The sequence below is a fragment of the Mixophyes fleayi genome, chromosome 2 (genome assembly GCF_038048845.1).
Source record: "Mixophyes fleayi isolate aMixFle1 chromosome 2, aMixFle1.hap1, whole genome shotgun sequence".
Taxonomy (NCBI): Eukaryota; Metazoa; Chordata; class Amphibia; order Anura; family Limnodynastidae; genus Mixophyes; species Mixophyes fleayi.
The window spans coordinates 126316058-126338950 of record NC_134403.1 but is presented as its reverse complement, the minus strand read 5'-3'; the positions used below and the strand labels follow the sequence as shown (position 1 = coordinate 126338950).

At 40.2% G+C, this 22893-nt stretch overlaps 1 protein-coding gene across 2 annotated transcripts in view; it reads right to left on the bottom strand.

Moving 5' to 3' along the window:
• Nucleotides 1-22893, bottom strand: part of FGF14 (fibroblast growth factor 14) — a 514840-nt gene that overhangs the window by 139057 nt on the left and 352890 nt on the right. For both annotated transcript variants that reach the window (XM_075199952.1, XM_075199953.1), the window contains exon 2: nucleotides 1401-1511. In XM_075199952.1, the coding sequence (XP_075056053.1) occupies nucleotides 1401-1511 (111 nt within the window). The remainder of the gene's footprint in view (nucleotides 1-1400; nucleotides 1512-22893) is intronic.

Sequence of the window (22893 nt, the reverse complement as noted above, 5' to 3'; positions counted from 1 at the left end):
TTTCCATCACTAACCTTCTGTATATTTATTTTATTTATGTTAAACACAAGTAAAAAAGTGTTTTTAGACTTTGGCTTTCAATTCTAACACAGCCCTATACAATCTGAGGTTCTCTTGCTGTTTTTGAACTTAAAATCCCAGTAAACTCCGGTAAAATAGCTGTTTTCTTAAATTTTCTAACATTTTACATATACAATACTCTGTGAGGTTTAACATGTTTACAAGACATTATTAGTCCACATAACTTAACAAATGAATGGGTCATAGTAACCGTGTTGGATTGTTTTCAGTAAGCAGATGAAACCATTTTTAAGTGTTAGACATCCATACAGTGTTTTACATTGTTTTGGGGGGATTTCTTGTAATATTCTTACTACTACAATTAATGCTTAAGAACGTGTCATATATTCTGTAGACTACTGCTGGTAGTACATTTTATGTGACTGTATAGGAATTTTTGTGACACCAAACAATGTAAACTGGAGATAGAATCAGGCTTGTGAATAGTGTCCTTTCTTTTAATATTAGCCCAGGCTTACTTTACTGATGGTCAAGAAAGCAAAGTAGATAAGGTTTCTGATGACAATGCATTATATTGTCTGAAAGAAGTAAGCTTGAATAAAATTAAGTATGGACATGTTTCTGCAGATCTCCCCACCAATAAATGCATTACTCACAAGAGATTATATACTGCTCAATATGCTATAATTACAGAACAGCCGTGGGTCTACATTCTTCATGCGTTCATTTGTCAGAGTGGATTGTAAAGTACAATACATCTAGGGATTGTTGCACATGAGGGGTAACAGAACACATTATACTTTTTGCTAATTGTACATATGTACATTTCTATAATGCTATTCCTACAGTGTATTCTACAGAATATACAGTATTCTATTGTATCATAATCAATCATGGACATTCACTTTAAATTTACTAAAATGTTTCTAATACCCCAATTAATCCACTGTTATAATATATTAAACTAGGATGTGTATGTTTAAATTACAATGTAAAACGTATGTTAAATGTTTCTCTCCATGTAGTTCGTTGGGAAGACTACAAATATAGTTTACAAAAGCCACTAAATAACATGAATATTTAAACAGAGTAGTATCATATTTTTATAGTTTTTGTATTATCACATTGATAATAGATACCCACTTACTATATCTGGTTGTCAAACAAATATATATTGTAGTTTAAGTACTAGATATTTTATATTTTAATTGTTAAATGTGGAATCCTATGAGTCTTATTTAACAACTGCACTATAACCTATATCAACTTATCAGACATTTGTGTTGATTAGTTTAGCAAGCACTCGACGAATTAAAGCTATCGGTTATATTCCATTCCTCTCACATAAAGCCATAGACAGTGTAATTATTGTTACTCACTAGAATTGCTGCTGTCATCCTTGGTTCCATCGAGAGTTCCATCTGGGTGCATTTGCAAGTAGTAACCTTGCCTGCAATATAACCTGGTCACTATGCCCTTGAGCTGGGGATCTGCAATACAAACATATTGTGCCATTAGTCTCAAAATGTCTCCATCTAGTATTTGTTTTTCTCTTGTTTGTGTCGTAAACGTCATTGGCAAACTTTGTTTATCCATAGCTGTCTAATTTGGTCTGAAAAAGCAACTGTGTTAGGGTTTCTGAGAAAACCTGACCCTACCAGTTTTGTGACCTTTTCAAACAAAATAACCTCTTCCCAAAAAAAGGTGTGGTGACCTCATGCTATCACTAAACCAGAGTGGGTGGAGAGTGCAGCACATACCCCTTATAATAAGCATAACCTCTTTCACCAATTCTTAACTTGTGGGCACTCTTAAAATGTGTTATAAAACATTTGAAGAAATGGTCGCAAAATTAATTGTTTAACTATTTTGTATCATCAAAATAATTATTATTATAATAGATAGACAGATAGATCATTTTAATAAGTGCATTTTATTTCAAATATTTACAAACAGTGACCTTTGCATGATTCAAGTTTTCTAATAACCAAATCCACTTTTCCCAGTTTACCTATTAAAAGTTGCGAACAAACTACCTGTAGGACAACCTGATACACATAGAGAAATAGATAAAGGACTCTGCACAAAATTATCTATTTGAACACTATAGTTATTACTATGATATAACACTGTGCCAAAGATCATATTATCTATATATTTATTATACACACATATAAATATTATATACACACACACATATATATATATACAAGTTAACCCGTGCATGATACTCATGCATTCTAGTCAAATCAAGCTACTTAAGGTGTTAAAAAGGTTCTTGTCATGCATTTGGGCCTAGCCCAGGCCTCCTCAGGAGAAGAGCGTTACTTCCCGATGCAAGCGCCCTTTTTTAACGTGGTTTTGTCCACATGCCACCGCCTCATCATTTTTCTCCATCAACTCATCCTTCATCTTCATCGCCACATCCTTCATCAAGCTACTTAAGGTGTTAAAAACTCCCCACTGTCACCCCCGGCAACCACCAACCACTCCCAACTGTCACTTCTCCTTCAAGAAATATATAGGTCAGTGTATAACTCTGCCCAGCAGGTGGCGCTGCAGCTTGTTTTTTTTTTTCACACACGCCACTAGGCATTTATATAGTATATATAAGCCTAGCGGCGTGTGTTAGTGTGTGTGTGTGTGTGTGTGGAAAAAACTTTTTTCTCAGAAAGGGCTCATCCAATTGACCTGAAATTTGGTATACTGACATTATTTGACAAAAAAATTATAATAGTGAAGTCAGTTAACTTCCATCATCCCCTCTTCCCCCCGTGGGAAGGGTAGTAAATGCTAAATTTACGAGTTGAGGGCTCAAACTCTTGACTCCTTCCGGAATGCCAAGGCACAGATTAAGATTGAAAGTTGGAAGCATTATTATGCTATTGAGAAATCTGAATGATAAGAGAGGACTGTGCAATGGCACTCGATTAGTAGTGACAGCACTGAAAACGAATGTGATACAAGCATAAGTTTTGACTGGCTCTGCTGAAGGAGAGAAGGTGATGATACCTCGGATTGACTTATGTCCATCCAAAACAGGACTGCCGTTTAAGCTAAGACGGCGGCAGTTCCCTTTGAAGGCGGCATTTGCTATGACCATTAACAAGTCACAGGGTCAAACACTTGACCGTGTGGGTATTTATTTACCAGAGCCTGTCTTTGGTCATGGACAATTGTATGTTGCATTTTCACGAGTACGGAGAAGCAGTGATGTGAAAGTGCAGGTTATCAATACTGCCCTTCAAGGAAGACTGATTGAGCACAGCGATAAGGTGTTTATCAGAAACGTTGTGTATCGAGAGGTTTTAGAACAGTAAGACGATGGAGATTAAGGATGTGGCGATGAAGACGAAGGATGAGGTGATGGAGAAGAATGATGAGGTGGTGACATGTGGACAAAACCACTTAAAAAAGGGCGCTTACGTCGGGAAGTAACACTCTTCCCCTGAGGAGGCCTGGCCTAGTCCCAAATGCATGACAAGAACCTTTTTAACACCTTAAGTAGCTTGATTTGACTAGAATGCATGAGTATCATGCACGGGTTAACTTGTGTATATATTATATATATATATATATATATATATATATATATATATATATTTATACATACACAGACACACATACTTGGATTTACTAAGTCACAACTTTAACAAAATGTCTTTTAGACATGGACGACCATCTGTTTTACATAGTGTTTTAAAAGTCAGGAATTTATTTTAGAGTAATATGTCTTTCTTGTTGAGAATACCCTGAATGGCCATAACACTGGTCTGTGGCTATTAAAGAAACACATCAAGTCAATGTGTTGATAAATATGTAATGGAACAGTAACATTCTCTTTTTTTAAAATCCAGAGTGATCAATTTTATTTCATTTAAGATATTAATTTCAAAATCTTCAGGGCTCCCCTCATTAAATATAAAGTAAACATAGGATAGATAGATTGATGTCTATGGATAGTAAAATGTAATACATACAAGCAGGAAAGAGTGTTGAGTTGTTGTAAATTAGGCTAATGATTGTGTACTGGCCACTTATTGTATATAAAAAAAATGCATAATACAATCTTTGTTAGAGTTTTTCTATAACTATGTATATACAGATGTTTACCTCCATATCAATATATATCCTAACATACCCTTTGTGCTCAACCGCCTAAGATGAGCAATCCAGAAAGGAAAGTATTACAAAGTGAATCTAATGAGAACTCTACCTTGAAGGGCTGTATGGTTAGAAAGCAAGTTAAATTTTTAAAACTATTATCTCCAGGTTGCCCAGAATAAAGGGTATTTTACCTCTTTGCTCAGGGGAAAATATAACTGAAAATGAAACAAAGACTATACAGTACATTAATTTATTTATATTGTATTCGCATATAATACCACAATCTTACTCCACCAATTTGACAGGATCCTCATATCACTACCCTGTTCATATCAATATAACTTTCAGTCTATGGTATCCCACTTGCTTGCACTTCCCTCCTCACATTATGACACTACTCCTGTCATACACAGCCCTGCTTCACTAACACAATCACCAAAGTGGAGAAGTCATTGCCACCCACAACAACAGCACCATTCATGTACTGAAATACTTTGTGCTACTGCAAGTTATGTGTTGGTCTGATTGGCTACAGGAAGTTCTATCCACACTCATGTCAAATTTGGGGACAAATGAACAAACAGGTGAAGAAGAAATGTAATATAAAGGTGACCTGACCCTAATCAAATGCACCTTAGAAAGATGAGGTCTAGCAGTGTGAGTTCTTGGTGAGTAGGAATTCACATACCCATGATCTTCCTCTGCTGTAAATCTAGTACCAGAGTTTTCCAATCAATTTCAGCTTTGAAAGCTGTTTTCCCCCACTGAATAAATAATATTTCACATAATTATTCTTCATAATATCAGGATTAAAAAGGGAGACATAAAACGGTAAAAGTAAAATGCTGCATTAATTTTCAGGATGCCAGTGACACTATAAGCACAGCCTAGATACCTGTGGGAGCTTAATGTCATTTGTGTCTAGAAATGGCTATGCCCAGTCCCTCACCTCTCCCCCAATACTCCACTCCCTCACAAACGGTGTACAATAAATGTAACATGGCTTGGTAGAAAAAAACCATTGGTAATGTAATGTCTATTTGGTATCATAAGAAAAGAATACATTGAGGGTCTTTGCTTTTCTCCAATATAATCACCAAGCAGCTGCCACCAATCAGTAGCCGCTTGTTCCTATCCAGATAAACACATTGGAGGGAGAAGCAGGTCTGAAGCCAAGGTACAGGACTGATGCCATCTGGCGTTTCTATCTAGGAAGTAAGAGCTTGAACCTGGTGACTAATTTGAATTACAGTTGTAAAGTAGAAAATCAAGTGGAATTTCTAACTAGGCATTGATGCAATTTATTTACTTGGCATTAAACCCTTTCATAGCTATACTTATGTCTAGTACTAATATGAAAAATGAGATGGAGAGTGGTTTATATCCTCTGCTGAAGAAGAAGGAAATAGTCACGAAGGGACATTTAAGATTGTTGTAAAATGATACTAAAAAAAAAGTCAGATTTTTACTGTACAGCAGGTGAAATAAGTATTAAACACATTAACATTTTTCTCAGTAAATATATATTTCATGTGGCTATTGTAATGAAATTTACACCAAATGTCAGTAACAACCCTTGCAATCCCCACATACAAAGAAATCAAACCATAGATGTCCATAAATTAAGTTTTGTGTAATAATGTGAAATGACACAAGGAAAAGTATTGAACACATGAAGAAAGAGAGGTGCAAAAAGGCATGGAAAGCCAAGACACCAGCTGAAATCTATCAGTAATTAGAAAGCAATCCTGCCAGCTGGATCAGCCACAACTGATGTCTTATAAAAAGTTGTCTCATTACGATGGTGTCACACAAGAAACATCTCATGATGGGTAAAAGCAAAGAGCTCTCTCAAGACCTTCAATACCTTATTGTTGCAAAACATACTGATGGCATTGGTTACAGAAGGGTCTCTAAACTGCTGAATGTTCCAGTGAGCACTGTTGGAGCCATAATCCGAAAGGGAAAAGAACATCATTTCACCATAAAACGGCCAATAACCAAGAGTTGTCCAATAACCAAGGACCACTTGTGGAGAGCTTCAGAAAGACCTGGAATTAGCAGGTACAATTGTTTCAAATAAAACAATAAATAATGCACACAACTCCTATGGCCTGTATGCATGCTCACAACGCAAGAATCGTTTGCTGAAGAAAAAACATGTTGAAGCTCTTTTTAGGTTTGCTGCACAACATTTGGAGAAGCCTGTGAAATACTGGGAGAATATAGTGTGGTCAGATGAGAGCAAATTTGAATTCTTTGGATGCCATAATACGCACCATGTTTGGAGGAGAACTGGCACAGCACATCACCCCAAAAACACCATACCAACAGTGAAGTTTGGAGGTGCTAACATCCTGGTGTTGGGCTGTTTTTCTGCACATGGTACTGGCATACTGCATATAATTGAAGGAAGGATGAATGGAAAAATGTACCGAGACATTCTTGATAAAAATCTGCTGCCATCTACCAGGATGCTGAAGATGAAATGAGGGTGGACATTTCAGCAAGACATTGATCCCAAACACACAGTGAAGGACATAAAGCTGCTAGAATGGCCCAGCAAATCCCCTGACTTGAATCCAATTCAAAATCTATGGAAAGAACTAAAGATCAGAGATCATAGAAGAAGCCGATGGAACCTTCAAGATTTGAAGAGTATTTGTGTTGAAAAATGGGGCAAAATCACACCTGAGCAATGCATGCGACTAGTTTCTCCATACAGGAGGCGTCTTGAAGCCGTCATTATCAACAAAGACTTTTGTACAAAGTGTTAAATAAATTTCAGGAAGTGTGTTAAATACTTTTTCCCTGTGTAATTTCACATTATTACACAAAACTTAATTTATGGACATCTATGGTTTGATTTCTTTGCATTTGTGTATTGCAAGGGTTGTTTCTGACATTTGGTGTACATTTCATTGCAATACCCACATTAAATGTATATTTACTGAGAAAAATGTTGATGTGTTCAATACTCATTTCACCCGCTGTATACACTGAGATACTGTAAACAGAACACTGAAGAGAGATGTCTTTAAAGGCTCCAAAATACAAAATGTACATCATTTGTGTATAATGCCCCTTAGACTAAAATCCTGTTTGTTGGATGTGCCCACTAAGTGGTTTGCTAGGTGTACTGCCACTTGGGAGGGGAACACGCTTCAGTAGCGGGATTGAAGGATTGAAATACAGCCCAGTAAATGGGAGTTCAGGTGTAGAGAAAGCAATTTGTTATACTCCTGTGATGAGCATTTTGCCTAAAGTATGAAGATCCTTGTTCATAGGCAGTGGTCTGAACTTGATTATCCTAACGATCCTTTAAGTAAACCTGAAAAGTTAATGGGGAAGAGAGCAGTGTATTAGGTGCATCAAAATCCAAGCCTTCAAGATAGTCTTATCTAGTAGCTGTTCATGTGAGCACAGATACTCATTGGGTCATAAACAGACATGCTGGGTCAAGTTCAGAGTAAATGACTAGTGAGAGCCAAGTTGCATTTATGGGCTTGCTTGGACTGACAGTGTGCCAAACTATAAACACCTACATTGACTCAAGCTGCAGGCATATTCGAATGATCTTATTCCCATAAGAGATGGGAATACCGTAACATGAGTGTACCTATGTTCTGAGGTAGAGAGAAGAACAAGGGACCTACAGTGAAGTACATATGACCTGATGGAGATCAGGGTGTCGAAGTCAGCTTATCGGATAAAGTCATTTCAATTAAAGTCTAGCAAACTTGGTTGTCTTTGTCTGAAAAGATGCGTACAGTACGCATCGACGTACAAGGGCACGCTACGGCGTGAAAGGGCGTACGCATCCACTACACGTGGCAGCAACAGTAATTGGTCTTTTACCATACATTCGCACAAACACGCATACTTATAAAATAGTACACATTAATGGTAGTTGCAACACATAGTCAGTTATGTCGAAATATAGTAGTATTTATATGTTATATCAGAGTTACATGCATATTAGTGAAATACACGGAACAGGTTGAAGGAATCACATCATGAGTGGTATCATAATGAACCTCGTTACATATCCTACTGTTTGGTTCACTCTGCGAGGGAATCGCAGAGTGCATACACAAGTTATGAATGATAGGGAATTATGAACTACTTAAGACTAAAGAATCTTGGCGGGAAGAGCCGAGCATACCCCCTGGAGAGGTGACCCCCTCCTTTGGATTCCTTAGGATGAACTAATGAGCCAATGATTGACAACCCCTTGGACCTTCCTGAGACCTGGACCAATAAATGCAAGCTATACCATCTTCATTGTATTACTGTATTTGATTGTGTATATAAGCAGCAGCTTGTGATCCAGTGTGCAGACATCTTGTCCCCAGACTTCAGGATTGAATGACTGCACTGGATCCAGAGCGCCTGCGATAAGTAACGGCTGTATTTATTATTACTTCGCTTGAGCATATTTATTCTACTATTTGCGAATAAATCTTTGCGCTTTGGAAACACAACTCGAGGTTCGACAATCGTTATTGGTTAGCGACAATACGCACATAACAAGGGGGTAAATGTATGAATCTCCGGATTGTTCATCTCTGGTGTGTTCAGCCTCTTCAGAGCTTAAATTTAAAGCGACGCTGCATTGTAAAGGGAAACTTCCCTTTACAATGCAGCGCCGCTTTAAATTTAAGCGCTGAAGAGGCTGAACACGCCGGAGATGAACAATCCGGAGATTCATACATTTACCCCCAGGAGAGAAATCAGGGCAGAGTGATGATCCCCAAGGCATAAAATATCAGTTATTGGGTAGTAACGTCATTGTACTACCAGAAGATCCCCTTAGATTGTACGCTCCTCTGAGCAGGGCCATCTCTCCTCCTGTTTCCACCACTTCTAACTCTGCTCTCCAGCTACTTAGCCCTCCTCCTCGAGGGTCCTCCACCCCACGTCCACTCTCGCTCCCTCCTCCCCCCTGGGGGTCTCCCTGTCTTCCGCGCCCTCCTTCTTGGGCCCCGTCGTTTGCGGATCCTCCCTCCCCCTTCCCCGCCCTCTCTAGCTGTGCATTGAGCTTACTGAGTTGCTGTGTTTACTGTACTGTGCTGTCTCCCATTGTATTGTAATTTTGTTTGTCTCTGTACGGCGCTGCGGACGCCTTGTGGCGCCTTATAAAAAAATATTAATAATAATAATAATAGGCAAGTGGAGTGGTAAAAAAAAAAAAATTAAATCATGTGCACTGAAAAACGTTTAGACATCACAACAAATTCCAACCTTCTACCACTTTAGATAAACTTCCCCTTTCAACAAATTAAACTTTTAATTATTTTCCTAAAATACTGTTTTGTTTAGTCTCATGTATTGCTTACTTTAATCATGAAAGTAAGAGGACATCTGAACTGTCTTATTTACATTTGTATGTTTGAAACTTTTTTATATTGGACAAAGTGCATCCAGAAATACGTTACTCTGTCAAAGTACAACTGGAAGGCACAAAATGTATCCAGTTATAAGGTTTAGGATGAGAACCGATCTCCGCCAGCTCATAGATGGTGCTATAATGAAGTCCTTGCTCAGAGTGGAAAGCTTGTGTGTCCTTGTGCCCAGCAAGGAAAGCTTCTCCACCCCTATATAGGATGTCAATAATCTTGTTCCTCAACTCCATTTTGAACTACTCACCAAAGCTAGGTACACCAATACCCCATACTTTGCAAAGAAGACGCTCAGGAACAGCCCTCAACCCTCCCAATCTCTGGTGCAAAATATAGACACACTTGTGTAAATTAAGGCACACAGGGTTTTAGGATTTGCCTCCATCATTACACTTTGTAAATAAGGCGCTGTATGTTTAGCTATATTCCTATTGCATTAAATGGCATTAGGGCAGTGATGGGTCTAATGTTGAGGCAGTCCAGCAATGCTGGTTTATCAATTATAGACCCCCCCCCCCTTGCTCATCTGTGCAGGTGTTGGGGTCTTTGGAGCAGATCGATGGACCCCCACCTAAATGTTGCTATGTGGCCCATGATTGAGTGTTACGCTCCTGCATTAAGGGTCTTTAGTTAAAGGATCTTCTTTCACATAACAGGGCAAATATCTGTCTTAATACTTAGATCAGTATATGTTGAAAACAAATGCTGCAGACAATATTTTGTACATATGTTAACAGAGGGCTATGTGGAGCATTGACAAATATTAGCTATTCTAAATTAAATAAATACACTGTTTTGACATGCTTTATTCTAGGGATGTGCACCGGCGACTTTTGAGGTCTCGTGTTTTGTGTTTTGGATCCGGATTTTCGTTATTTTTGAGGTTCGGATTTGTCTCGCAAAACACTTGACGAAAGGTCTCGGTTCGGATTTAAGGTATTGGATTCGGATTTTTTTTGAAAAAAACATAAAAAGTTTAAAAATCAAGTTTTTGGGCTTATTTTCACTCCTAGGCTATTATTAACCTCAATAACATTCAATAACAAGCATTTCCACTAATTTACAGTGTATTCTGAACACCTCACAATATAGTTATTAGTCCAAAACGTTGCAACAAGGTATCTTTCTGGACTGCGTAGAGGAGTGGGTCACCACAATATATATTAAAAACCCTGAACTTTTATGATTCGCACCAATAATTGTACCTGGACTGCGTAGAGGAGTGGGTCACCACAATATATTAAAAACCCTGAACTTTTATGAATCGCACCAATAAATGTACCTGGACTGCGTAGAGGAGTGGGTCACCACAATATATATAATAAGAAAACCATCAACTGGTTTGATTCGCACCAATAAATGTACCTGGACTGCGTAGAGGAGTGGGTCACCACAATATATTAAAAACCCTGAACTTTTATGAATCGCACCAATAAATGTACCTGGACTGCGTAGAGGAGTGGGTCACCACAATATATATAATAAGAAAACCATCAACTTGTTTGATTCGCACCAATAAATGTACCTGGACTGCGTAGAGGAGTGGGTCACCACAATATCTTAAAAACCCTGAACTTTTATGAATCGCACCAATAAATGTACCTGGACTGCGTAGAGGAGTGGGTCACCACAATATATATAATAAGAAAACCATCAACTTGTTTGATTCGCACCAATAAATGTACCTGGACTGCGTAGAGGAGTGGGTCACCACAATATATTAAAAACCCTGAACTTTTATGAATCGCACCAATAAATGTACCTGGACTGCGTAGAGGAGTGGGTCACCACAATATATATAATAAGAAAACCATCAACTGGTTTGATTCGCACCAATAAATGTACCTGGACTGCGTAGAGGAGTGGGTCACCACAATATATTAAAAACCCTGAACTTTTATGAATCGCACCAATAAATGTACCTGGACTGCGTAGAGGAGTGGGTCACCACAATATATATAATAAGAAAACCATCAACTTGTTTGATTCGCACCAATAAATGTACCTGGACTGCGTAGAGGAGTGGGTCACCACAATATCTTAAAAACCCTGAACTTTTATGAATCGCACCAATAAATGTACCTGGACTGCGTAGAGGAGTGGGTCACCACAATATATATAATAAGAAAACCATCAACTTGTTTGATTCGCACCAATAAATGTACCTGGACTGCGTAGAGGAGTGGGTCACCACAATATATTAAAAACCCTGAACTTTTATGAATCGCACCAATAAATGTACCTGGACTGCGTAGAGGAGTGGGTCACCACAATATCTTAAAAACCCTGAACTTTTATGAATCGCACCAATAAATGTACCTGGACTGCGTAGAGGAGTGGGTCACCACAATATATATAATAAGAAAACCATCAACTTGTTTGATTCGCACCAATAAATGTACCTGGACTGCGTAGAGGAGTGGGTCACCACAATATATATAATAAGAAAACCATCAACTTGTTTGATTCGCACCAATAAATGTACCTGGACTGCGTAGAGGAGTGGGCACTGGGCACCACAATAAAATATATAAAAAACCTTCAACAGGTCTGCATTACACTACACATACGGCTGCTCCTCCATCCTCTCCATCATATACATGTTGGAGTTTTAGCATGTGACAACCTCTTGTTTTTGATAATGTCAGTGCATTTTGAATATTTTTCAATTTGCCCCACACCACTGAATGTACTTTATCTATGATACGCATCTATCTATCTTGACTGCGTAGTGTGGTGGCCCCGGTACACAATTTGGTACCGGGGCCACAATAAAATAAATACACCCTCCACGTGTCAGAATTCCACCAAACAAGTATCTGGACTGCGTAGTGGGGTGGCCCCGGTACCCAACTTGATACCGGGGCCACAATAAAATAAATACACCCTCCACGTGTCAGAATTCCACCAAACAAGTATCTGGACTGCGTAGTGGGGTGGCCCCGGTACCCAACTTGATACCGGGGCCACAATAAAATAAATACACCCTCCACGTGTCAGAATTCCACCAAACAAGTATCTGGACTGCGTAGTGGGGTGGCCCCGGTACCCAACTTGATACCGGGGCCACAATAAAATAAATACACCCTCCACGTGTCAGAATTCCACCAAACAAGTATCTGGACTGCGTAGTGGGGTGGCCCCGGTACCCAACTTGATACCGGGGCCACAATAAAATAAATACACCCTCCACGTGTCAGAATTCCACCAAACAAGTATCTGGACTGCGTAGTGGGGTGGCCCCGGTACCCAACTTGATACCGGGGCCACAATAAAATAAATACACCCTCCACGTGTCAGAATTCCACCAAACAAGTATCTGGACTGCGTAGTGGGGTGGCCCCGGTACCCAACTTGATACCGGGGCCACAATAAAATAAATACACCCTCCACGTGTCAGAATTCCACCAAACAAGTATCTGGACTGCGTAGTGGGGTGGCCCCGGTACCCAACTTGATACCGGGGCCACAATACCTCCTCCAAACATGCTACAGACAATTCGTCATTGAGATCCCATTAAGTATGTTAAAGACAGACAGGGTCCAAGTGTTATTAGTTGACTTTGTAAAGAAAAAAACTGTCCCTGTTGCACATAGTCGTGCAATGAAGACTTACTTTTTCATTTAAAGGCACGATCTTTCAAGTGTAGTGTTTGTAAGTCTAAGTCATATTATACTTTTGGTAAAATTGGTTTTTTTGGTTCCTCTTTATGTTAATTAATTAGTAATAGAATTAAAGTAGGAAATAGAATTAAATAGAATTAAAGTAGGAAATAGAGTGGTATAGAGTTGTAGTGTGGTATAGATAGAGTGGTCCACACAATATAATAATAAAACCCTCAACTGGTCTGAATTCCACCAAACAAGTATCTTGACTGCGTAGTGTGGTGGCCCCGGTACACAATTTGGTACCGAGGCCACAATATAATTAAAAAACCCTCCACGTGTCGGAATTCCACCAAACAAGTATCTGGACTGCATAGTGGGGTGGCCCCGGTACCCAATTTGATACCGGGGCCACAATACCTCCTCAAAACATGCTCCAGACAATTCGTCATTGACAGACCCCAGACAGACAGGGTCGTAGTGTTATTGTTTGACTTTGTAAACCCAAAAAAATGTCCCTGTTGCACTTGCACATAGTCGTGCAATCAAGACTGACTTTTTCATTTAAAGGCACGATCTTTCAAGTGTAGTGTTTGTAAGTCTAAGTCATATTATACTTTTGGTAAAATTGGTTTTTTTGGTTCCTCTTTATGGTAATTAATTAGTAATAGAATTAAAGTAGGAAATAGAATTAAATAGAATTAAAGTAGGAAATAGAGTGGTATAGAGTTGTAGTGTGGTATAGATAGAGTGGTCCACACAATATAATAATAAAACCCTCAACTGGTCTGAATTCCACCAAACAAGTATCTTGACTGCGTAGTGTGGTGGCCCCGGTACACAATTTGGTACCGAGGCCACAATATAATTAAAAAACCCTCCACGTGTCGGAATTCCACCAAACAAGTATCTGGACTGCATAGTGGGGTGGCCCCGGTACCCAATTTGATACCGGGGCCACAATACCTCCTCAAAACATGCTCCAGACAATTCGTCATTGACAGACCCCAGACAGACAGGGTCGTAGTGTTACTGTTTGACTTTGTAAACCCAAAAAAATGTCCCTGTTGCACTTGCACATAGTCGTGCAATCAAGACTGACTTTTTCATTTAAAGGCACGATCTTTCAAGTGTCAGAAAGAGAGAGAAGACACAGGAGAGGAGAGTTGTAGCTGGGGACCTGGGGTGGAAGCTCCCAGGCTCCCCCAGCATTGCCTGGAAGTCTGAGCGTGGTGACTGAGCCAGGGCAAGGAATGTGTGCCCTGGATGAGGGGGAGAACTCCATGCCACTATAGTGAACCCAAGAGAGAGGGGGACACTGCACATGGAAGAGGCCCTGGAGTGAGGGCTGCTACAAGAGGCATGGTAGCTGTAGTGTCAGATCCTGAGGCTGAGAGTACACAGAGTGACGTGTCAGAGCACAGGAGACATTATCCCCGCAGAGGAGGGATGAGCTGCAGTTGAGAGGTCTGCTGTTGAAATAGGACATGCACACTTTAACAAACCAATCATTTCAGCGACAGGGCCTACCAAACAACTTTGACTGAAATGATTGGTTTGTTTGGGCCCCCACACCAAAAAAGCTATTCATCTCTCCCTGTACAGACTAAACAGGCTCTACTGAGGCAAGATGTCGTCCTCATCCTCAACCTCTGATTCCTCTCCCCCTACAGTGTCTACTTCCTCCTCATCACACATTATCAATTCGTCCCCGCTGGACTCCACAACCACAGGTCCCTCTGTAGTATCTGGAGGGCAGTGCTGTACTTCATTGAGGAATTGATTATTCATTTTTATAAACATCATTTTTTCAACGTTGTGAGGAAGCAACCTCCTTCGCCGCTCACTGACCAGGTTCCCCGCTGCACTAAAAACTCTTTCCGAGTACACACTGGAGGGGGGACAACTCAGGTAAAATAGAGCCAGTTTGTACAGGGGCTTCCAAACTGCCTTTTTTTCCTGCCAGTAACAATATGGACTGTCTGACATGTCTACTTGGATGGTGTCAGCAAAGTAATCATCCACAATTTTTTCTATTGTGACAGCATCCAATGCAGCGAGAGTAGACATGTCTGCAATGGTTGGCAGGTCCTTCAGTCCGGACCAGATGTTATCAGCATCCCCGCCAGTGCCTCTTTTGGGAAAACTGAGCTTTTTCCTCGCAGCCATAGATGTGGAAGAAAATGAGGGTGGAGCTGTTGGCATGTCACGGTCCTCTTCAGAGGACAATCTCCTGACCAGCAGGTCTTTGCACCGCTGTAGATTTGTGTCCGCCGGAAACAGAGACACAACATACGCTTTAAACCGAGGATCGAGCACGGTGGCCAGAATGTATTCCTCTGACTTTAAAAGAGTGACCACCCTCGGATCCTGGCAAAGCGTACGAAGGGCTACATCCACAAGAGCTACATGCTTGCTGTAATCGCAATGGCTTACCAGCTCCTCCCTCACTTTCTCCAGCTGCTTCTGCAACAGCCTGATCAGGGGAATGACCTGACTCAAGCTGGCAGTGTCGGAACTGACTTCTCGTGTGGCAAGTTCAAATGGCTGCAGAACCTTGCACAACACGGAAATCAGTCTCCACTGCGCTTGACTCAGGCGCATCCCCACTCCTTTGCCTATGTCGTAGGTGGCTGTGTAGGCCTGAATGGCCTTTTGCTGCTCCTCCATCCTCTGCAGCATATAGAGGGTGGAGTTCCAGCGCGTCACAACCTCTTGTTTGAGGTGATGGCAGGGCAGGTTCAAGCTTTTCTGATGTGCCTCTAGTCTGCGGTAGGCACTGGCTGAATGCCGAAAGTGTCCAGCAATTTTGCGGGCCACCGCAAGCATCTCCTGCACACCCCTGTCACTCTTGAGGTAATGCTGCACCACCAAATTAATGGTGTGGGCAAAACATGGGACGTGCTGGAAATTGCCCATATTTAATGCCCGCACAATGTTACTGGCATTGTCTGACACCACAAATCCCCATGAGAGTCTAAGTGGGGTAAGCCACTGGGAGATAATTTCCCTCATTTTCTCTAATATGTTGGCAGCGTTGTGCCTCTTATTAAAGCCTGTAATGCACAATGTTGCCTGCCTTTGCATGAGCAGCCATTTTGTAGATGCTGCTACTGATGCAGCTGTTGCTGTTGCTGCGGAAGGGGATGCATCTACCCAGTGGGCTGTCACAGTCATATAGTCCTTCGTTTGCCCAGAACCACTTGTCCACATGTCCGTGGTTAAGTGGACAGTGGGTACAACCGCATTTTTAAGAGCACTGAGGACACTTGATCGTACTTCTCTGTACATTTTTGGTATCGCCTGCCTAGTGAAGTGGAATCTCGAGGGGATTTGGTACCGGGGACACAATACCTCCATCAACCCTCTAAATCCCACTCCACTGATGGCGGACACCGGGCGCACGTCTAACACCAACATTGCAGTTACAGCCGCAGTTATACGCTTTGCAATAGGGTGACTACTATCGTATTTGGTGGTCATGGCAAACGACTGTTGGACGGTCAATTGTTTGGTGAAAGACTTAGCGGTCTTACGACTTCCCCTCTGGGAAGATGACCGACTAACAGCAGCAACAGCAGCAGTGGCAGTAGTAGGCGTACCGCTGCAGGATTCCTCGGATGAATCCCGTATTGAGGAGGACTCAGTCTGGCTGGTGACTTGGGCTGCAGGACTGAATCTGATGGAGATTGTGGAGGAAGTTGACGAGGAGGGTGTTGCTGGTGTGTATCCAACTGGACCACGGGATTTAGGTGTCCCTGTACCGATGAGGGTCCTAGCCCCAGTTCCTGAACTAACCACTGAACTATGAAGGTTATTCAGGTGACGTATAAGGGAGGATGTTCCTAGGTGGGCAAGATCCTTACCCCTGCTTATTTGAGCTTTACATAAGCTACATATTGCCATACATTGGTTGTCTGGATTTGGATAAAAATAACTCCAGACCGAAGAGGTGCATTTTTTGGTCTTCTGACCAGGCATGACGATGGGCTTTTTCATCCCATGGACATCAGCTGTTTCCCCCCCTGGTGCCTCATTTACAATAACCACATCACCATCCTCATCATCAAGTTCCTCCACAGCGCCAGCTACATCATCAATAGCCTCCTCCCGAGCCACCTCTTCCCGTACAGTGATGGGAAGGTCAGGCTTGACAACCACCAACACGCTTGGACTCGCCTTGGGGATTTGTGATAATTTCTCTTTAGAAGGCAGAGTTGTTTGCTGTTTTGTTGCTGACAGCATAACTCTCTTCAATTTTTTGTAGGGGGGGGGAGGAGGAGGAGGGCTAAGATCCGTGGGTGAAGCTGAACCACTAGTCATGAACACGGGCCAGGGCCTAAGCCGTTCCTTGCCACTCCGTGTCGTAAATGGCATATTGGCAACTTTACGTTTCTCCTCAGATGATTTTAAGTTTCTCTTTTTGCTACTTTTTCTTAACTTGGGCTTTTTGGATTTTACATGCCCGGTACTACGAGATTGGGCATCGGGCTTGGAAGACGACGTTGATGGCATTTCATCGTCTATGTCATGACTAGTGGCAGCAGCTTCAGCATTAGGAGGAAGTGGGTCTTGATCTTTCCCTACTTTATCCTCCAAATTTTTGGTCTCCATTATATGTAGCACAAGATACTGCAGAATGTGTGAACTTGGTAATATTGCAGTACCAATGGACTTATAATGCTGGATTGGTTTTGCAAATTTGGTTATAATTATTATATATATTTTTTTTTTTTTAAATTTTTTATTTTTTTTTACTTTTTTTTTATTTTTTACAAACTTGGGAATAATGGGGAAATAACTATGCCCTTAGAAGCACAGAGCACAGGACACAGCACCACTGGACTGAACAGGACACGGCACAGGACCCAGCAGCACTACGGAACTCAGCAGGACAGAGCACAGGACACAGCACCACTGGACTGATACTGCAGAATGTGTAAACTTTGTAATATTGCAGTACCACTGGACTTTTACTGCTGAATGTGTGAACTTGGTAATATTGCAGTACCAATGGACTTATAATGCTGGATTGGTTTTGCAAATTTGGTTATAATTATTATATATATTTTTTTTTTTTTTAATTTTTTATTTTTTTTTACTTTTTTTTTATTTTTTACAAACTTGGGAATAATGGGGAAATAACTATGCCCTTAGAAGCACAGAGCACAGGACACAGCACCACTGGACTGAACAGGACACGGCACAGGACCCAGCAGCACTACGGAACTCAGCAGGACAGAGCACAGGACACAGCACCACTGGACTGATACTGCAGAATGTGTAAACTTTGTAATATTGCAGTACCACTGGACTTTTACTGCTGAATGTGTGAACTTGGTAATATTGCAGTACCAATGGACTTATAATGCTGGATTGGTTTTGCAAATTTGGTTATAATTATTATATATTTTTTTTTTTTTTAATTTTTTTATTTTTTTTTACTTTTTTTTTATTTTTTACAAACTTGGGAATAATGGGGAAATAACTATGCCCTTAGAAGCACAGAGCACAGGACACAGCACCACTGGACTGAACAGGACACGGCACAGGACCCAGCAGCACTACGGAACTCAGCAGGACAGAGCACAGGACACAGCACCACTGGACTGATACTGCAGAATGTGTAAACTTTGTAATATTGCAGTACCACTGGACTTTTACTGCTGAATGTGTGAACTTGGTAATATTGCAGTACCAATGGGCTTATACTGCAGGATTGGTTGTGAAAATTTTGTGGTAATTAAAAAATATTAAAGTAGTTTTTGGTATTTTATAAAAAAAACTTTTTTTTATTTTTTTAAACACAGGGGAATATTGGGGAAATAACTATGCCCTTAGAAGCACAGAGCACAGGACACAGCACCACTGGACTGAACAGGACACAGCACAGGACCCAGCAGCACCACTGACCTCAGAAGGACAGAGCACAGCACACAGCACCACTGGACTGATACTGCAGAACACAGCACAGCACAGCACAGCACAGCACTAAACAGCACAGCACTAAACAGCACAGAACTAAACAGCACAGAACTAAACAGCACAGAGGACCACCTAACACACCCTCCCTCTACCCTGATCAATGCCCGAGTGAAGATGGCGGCGACTAGCGGGGAATTTATAGGATCCGAGTATCGCGAGATCCGACAACGGGATTATGAGTCAGAGCCTCAGTTTCACTTTTGAATTTGGCGCCAATACCCGGATCTGTCTCGGATCCGACTCGGATCCGCAACGTTCGGGTGGGCTCGGATTTCAGAAATCCGAGCGCGCTCATCCCTACTTTATTCACATTCATAATGTAATGCATATAGAATAATTCAGCTGTTTAAATGACACTTATAATAGCAATCTAAGGACGTATAAGCTGTCTCCTGGCAAAATAACCTTAGACAAAGACGGTTTAATTTACTTAAAAGTAAGCATAGATTCTCTACACCAAGGCTGTTGCTTGTGTAATCATACAAATTACAGCTATTGAGAAGACAAAATTCCTCCACTGCTCTATACTTATGGAGTTACTTCCTTTTGTGAGCGTTATTTTGTCAGTGCAAGTCTTGGCAAGAAGAGTCAAATAAATGACCCTCATTCATTCCATTACTGTTTAAGGAATGACAGGAACCGACTTATGCCAGAATACAATACAAGTGTAATAATAAATCATGCCCAACTTTCTTTCAAATGTGCTCTCCATTTTAAGACAGGTTCAGCCTTAAAGGCAGAGGAAGTCAGCCTCAGCACCCAATAGGCTGTGTCACTATAGCCACCCTAAAAAGAAGTCTAGCATATGCAGAACAGCCATGAGGCTGGGGCATAACCACTCGGCACTTTTTTATTTTTCTACTTATTACACTTATTGTTTGTCACTTTCACTTTTATGTTTCATTGCTTCACGGATTTTTAGGGGTGCAGGTAGGCCCTTTTGGGCTCTGTGTCCCCTAAGATCTAGGGGGGCTGTGCAGCCTTTTGGTTCCTGCCCCCCTGAATCCCATCGTTTGCTCATCCTTCTGGGGGTGAGCCAATTGTCGAGCCCTGGGTGAAGCCTCGGTGGATCCCAGGGCTGAAAGGGACCCCCCTAGCCTTGCGTCGAAGGGGGTCTCTAGACCTTTGCCCCCTAAGGGTCCATTAGGATCCGGGGGTCGGGGACTATGGCCTAACCTTTTTTGAGGAGGGCCAAGAACCACACCCTAGTGCACATTTTTTACGTTTCACACTTTTTTTCATTCATTAGGGCACGAAAGCACTGTTCCCAGGCATTCAATAACAAAAAAAATATGCAGAACAGTGGGAAAAAGTCAACAATTCAATTCAAGGCAATTACTAATAGGATTATTTATTAATGCAAGGCATTAGTCTGTGGTCACGTCAGTGCAGGTAAATTAATTTGAAGCACTCATTTCTATGTTCAATATACAGTCTTCTGTTGAAAATAAAAAGTAACAAATCAATAAATGTTACTACTTTTGTTTTTTTATTTTTGTTGTGGTATGGATGTTCAATCCTGAACAGCTGTTTTTGGAACAGAAATGCTTTGTCCTGGCTCTGGGTAAATGCGTTTTGATTAACCATAATTTCTAGCATAAACTAAGACTAAGTAGTATGAACTAAAATAATTGTTGCTAGATTAATAATGCAGGAGTGCTATTTACAATGTATTCATATTAGATTGATCTATGGGTATCACTTTGTTTTATAATATTATATTGTTAATAGTAGCATTGGTCCCAAAATATAGTGGAGATTTATGGATAATGTATAAGGTATTATATGTGATATACTATAGTTGTAGTATTAATTATGCAAAATTATAATGAACTATGCATAGTACATTGTGCTAATAATACATGTTGGTTGAGCAGGTATTTAGTGGGTTTCTTATTGTAATAAAATTAAATTGAAAATCTGGATACAATTGTTGTACTATAGGTGGCCATTGGAGTCAGTCAATCAAGCATTGAGTAATTTCTCATTAGAGCCAATGAGAAGGGTGTATATCTGTGACAAGGCAACATACACTATGGCTGGAAGAGAAAAAAGACACTGGTTCTAGTATTAATCACCTGATATACAGTATATATATATATATATATATATATATATATATATATATATATATATATATAAAAACAGGGATACTCTGCACTCTCCAAACACATAATTAATGCTGTACTAAATACTGTTCTATATTGAAAACAGGGAATGTTAGTTCCACATATTGCAATATATGTTTAAGCTGACCAACTCACGCCAAAGTCTTCCCAGTCTGTTTCGGTTTATATATATATATATATATATATATATATATATATATATATATATATATATATATATATAACAAAAATATTTCTAGCATACAGTTGATTATAGTTGTTCAAGTGCCAGGATTGCACTGAAACCAGAGGGAAGTAGGTCCTGAGGAAATTTGAGGAAAAGGAATCACTTCACAGAAAGGGTAGTGGATAAGTGGAATAGTCTCCCATCAGAGATGGTAGAGGCTCATACAGTAGAGCAATTTAAACATGCTTGGGGTAGACATAAGGAAATCATTACAAAGAACTGAGGATCAAATAGGGTTTGAGGTTACTATAGGTTAAAAAATTGGGCAGACTAGATGGGCCAAGTGCTTCTTATCTGCCGTCAAATTCTATGTTTCTATGTATCCTAAATTCTTAGAGTAATTTGGTGCTGACAGCAGCTGATCCATGACAAGGAACAAATAAGAGTTGTTAATGAAAGCAGTTTGCTTATGTTCAGCTTAGCATGGAATGGGTAGATTATTTGGTGAAGCACTAAATAAACCAGTGGTATCAGTCCAAGTCAATACAGACCATCTATCTATCTATTGTTAAAGGTAAATAATCGGATGAAAGATGGTAAATAAATAATTTCTGTACACTACAATCTGTTCTGAAGCGATTCACACGCATCATAATTTTTAGCATAACATTTAAGTATGTTTAATGTCTATTTTTATCTTTTTAATAAAATACAAAGTGGTGAAGAAGCTAAGTAATGTTATCTATATCTGAAATACATCGCGTTTTGTATCAATCTGTTCACAATTGCTAGAGAATGCTAGAGTGTAGCGTTCGCACCTTGCAAACGCTAGTTATAAATAATATCACATTTTCATACACTAAATGTCATAAAAACCAGTTAAAACAGGACTAGAGGTGGGAATTTGGAGAAGGACAGCTGGCAATTCTAAGAAACAAAGACCAGAAGAATCCACCAACGCTGTACCGAGTTCTTGTGCGGCCAAGAACTTTCAACCTATGAATGAAGACTTTAATACTGTTACTGTGTACTTTGTGATGTCATTGATTTTTTTTCAATTGTGCAATGTATAACTTGTAGCTTTCTCTGGCTTTGAAATCAGAGCGTTCTGATTGAAGCTTGCGTTGGTGCCAATGGGCGCATGCGTATACATACCAAACTTTGCCTTGTTATACTTTGCTAATAAATCCTTTGTGCTTTGGAACCACAGGGATGGCATCGGACAATCTTTATTTAAATGATAGTTACGGACGTAACACCTTGATACATAGAATATATATACACACAAACACTCATGAAATTGCATGAGAGCTGCACAGAGCATTATTGATAGAGCAATGAATATGTCAAGTTTTTATTTATAGTTTTTGTACCTTTATAGCAATTTTGTCATCTCCTTCTGCAGTTTGATATAGCAGAACATAGTAATTTTGTGTTCTTCTATAACGAGGATATGTTTAGTCATTCAGGATAAAAT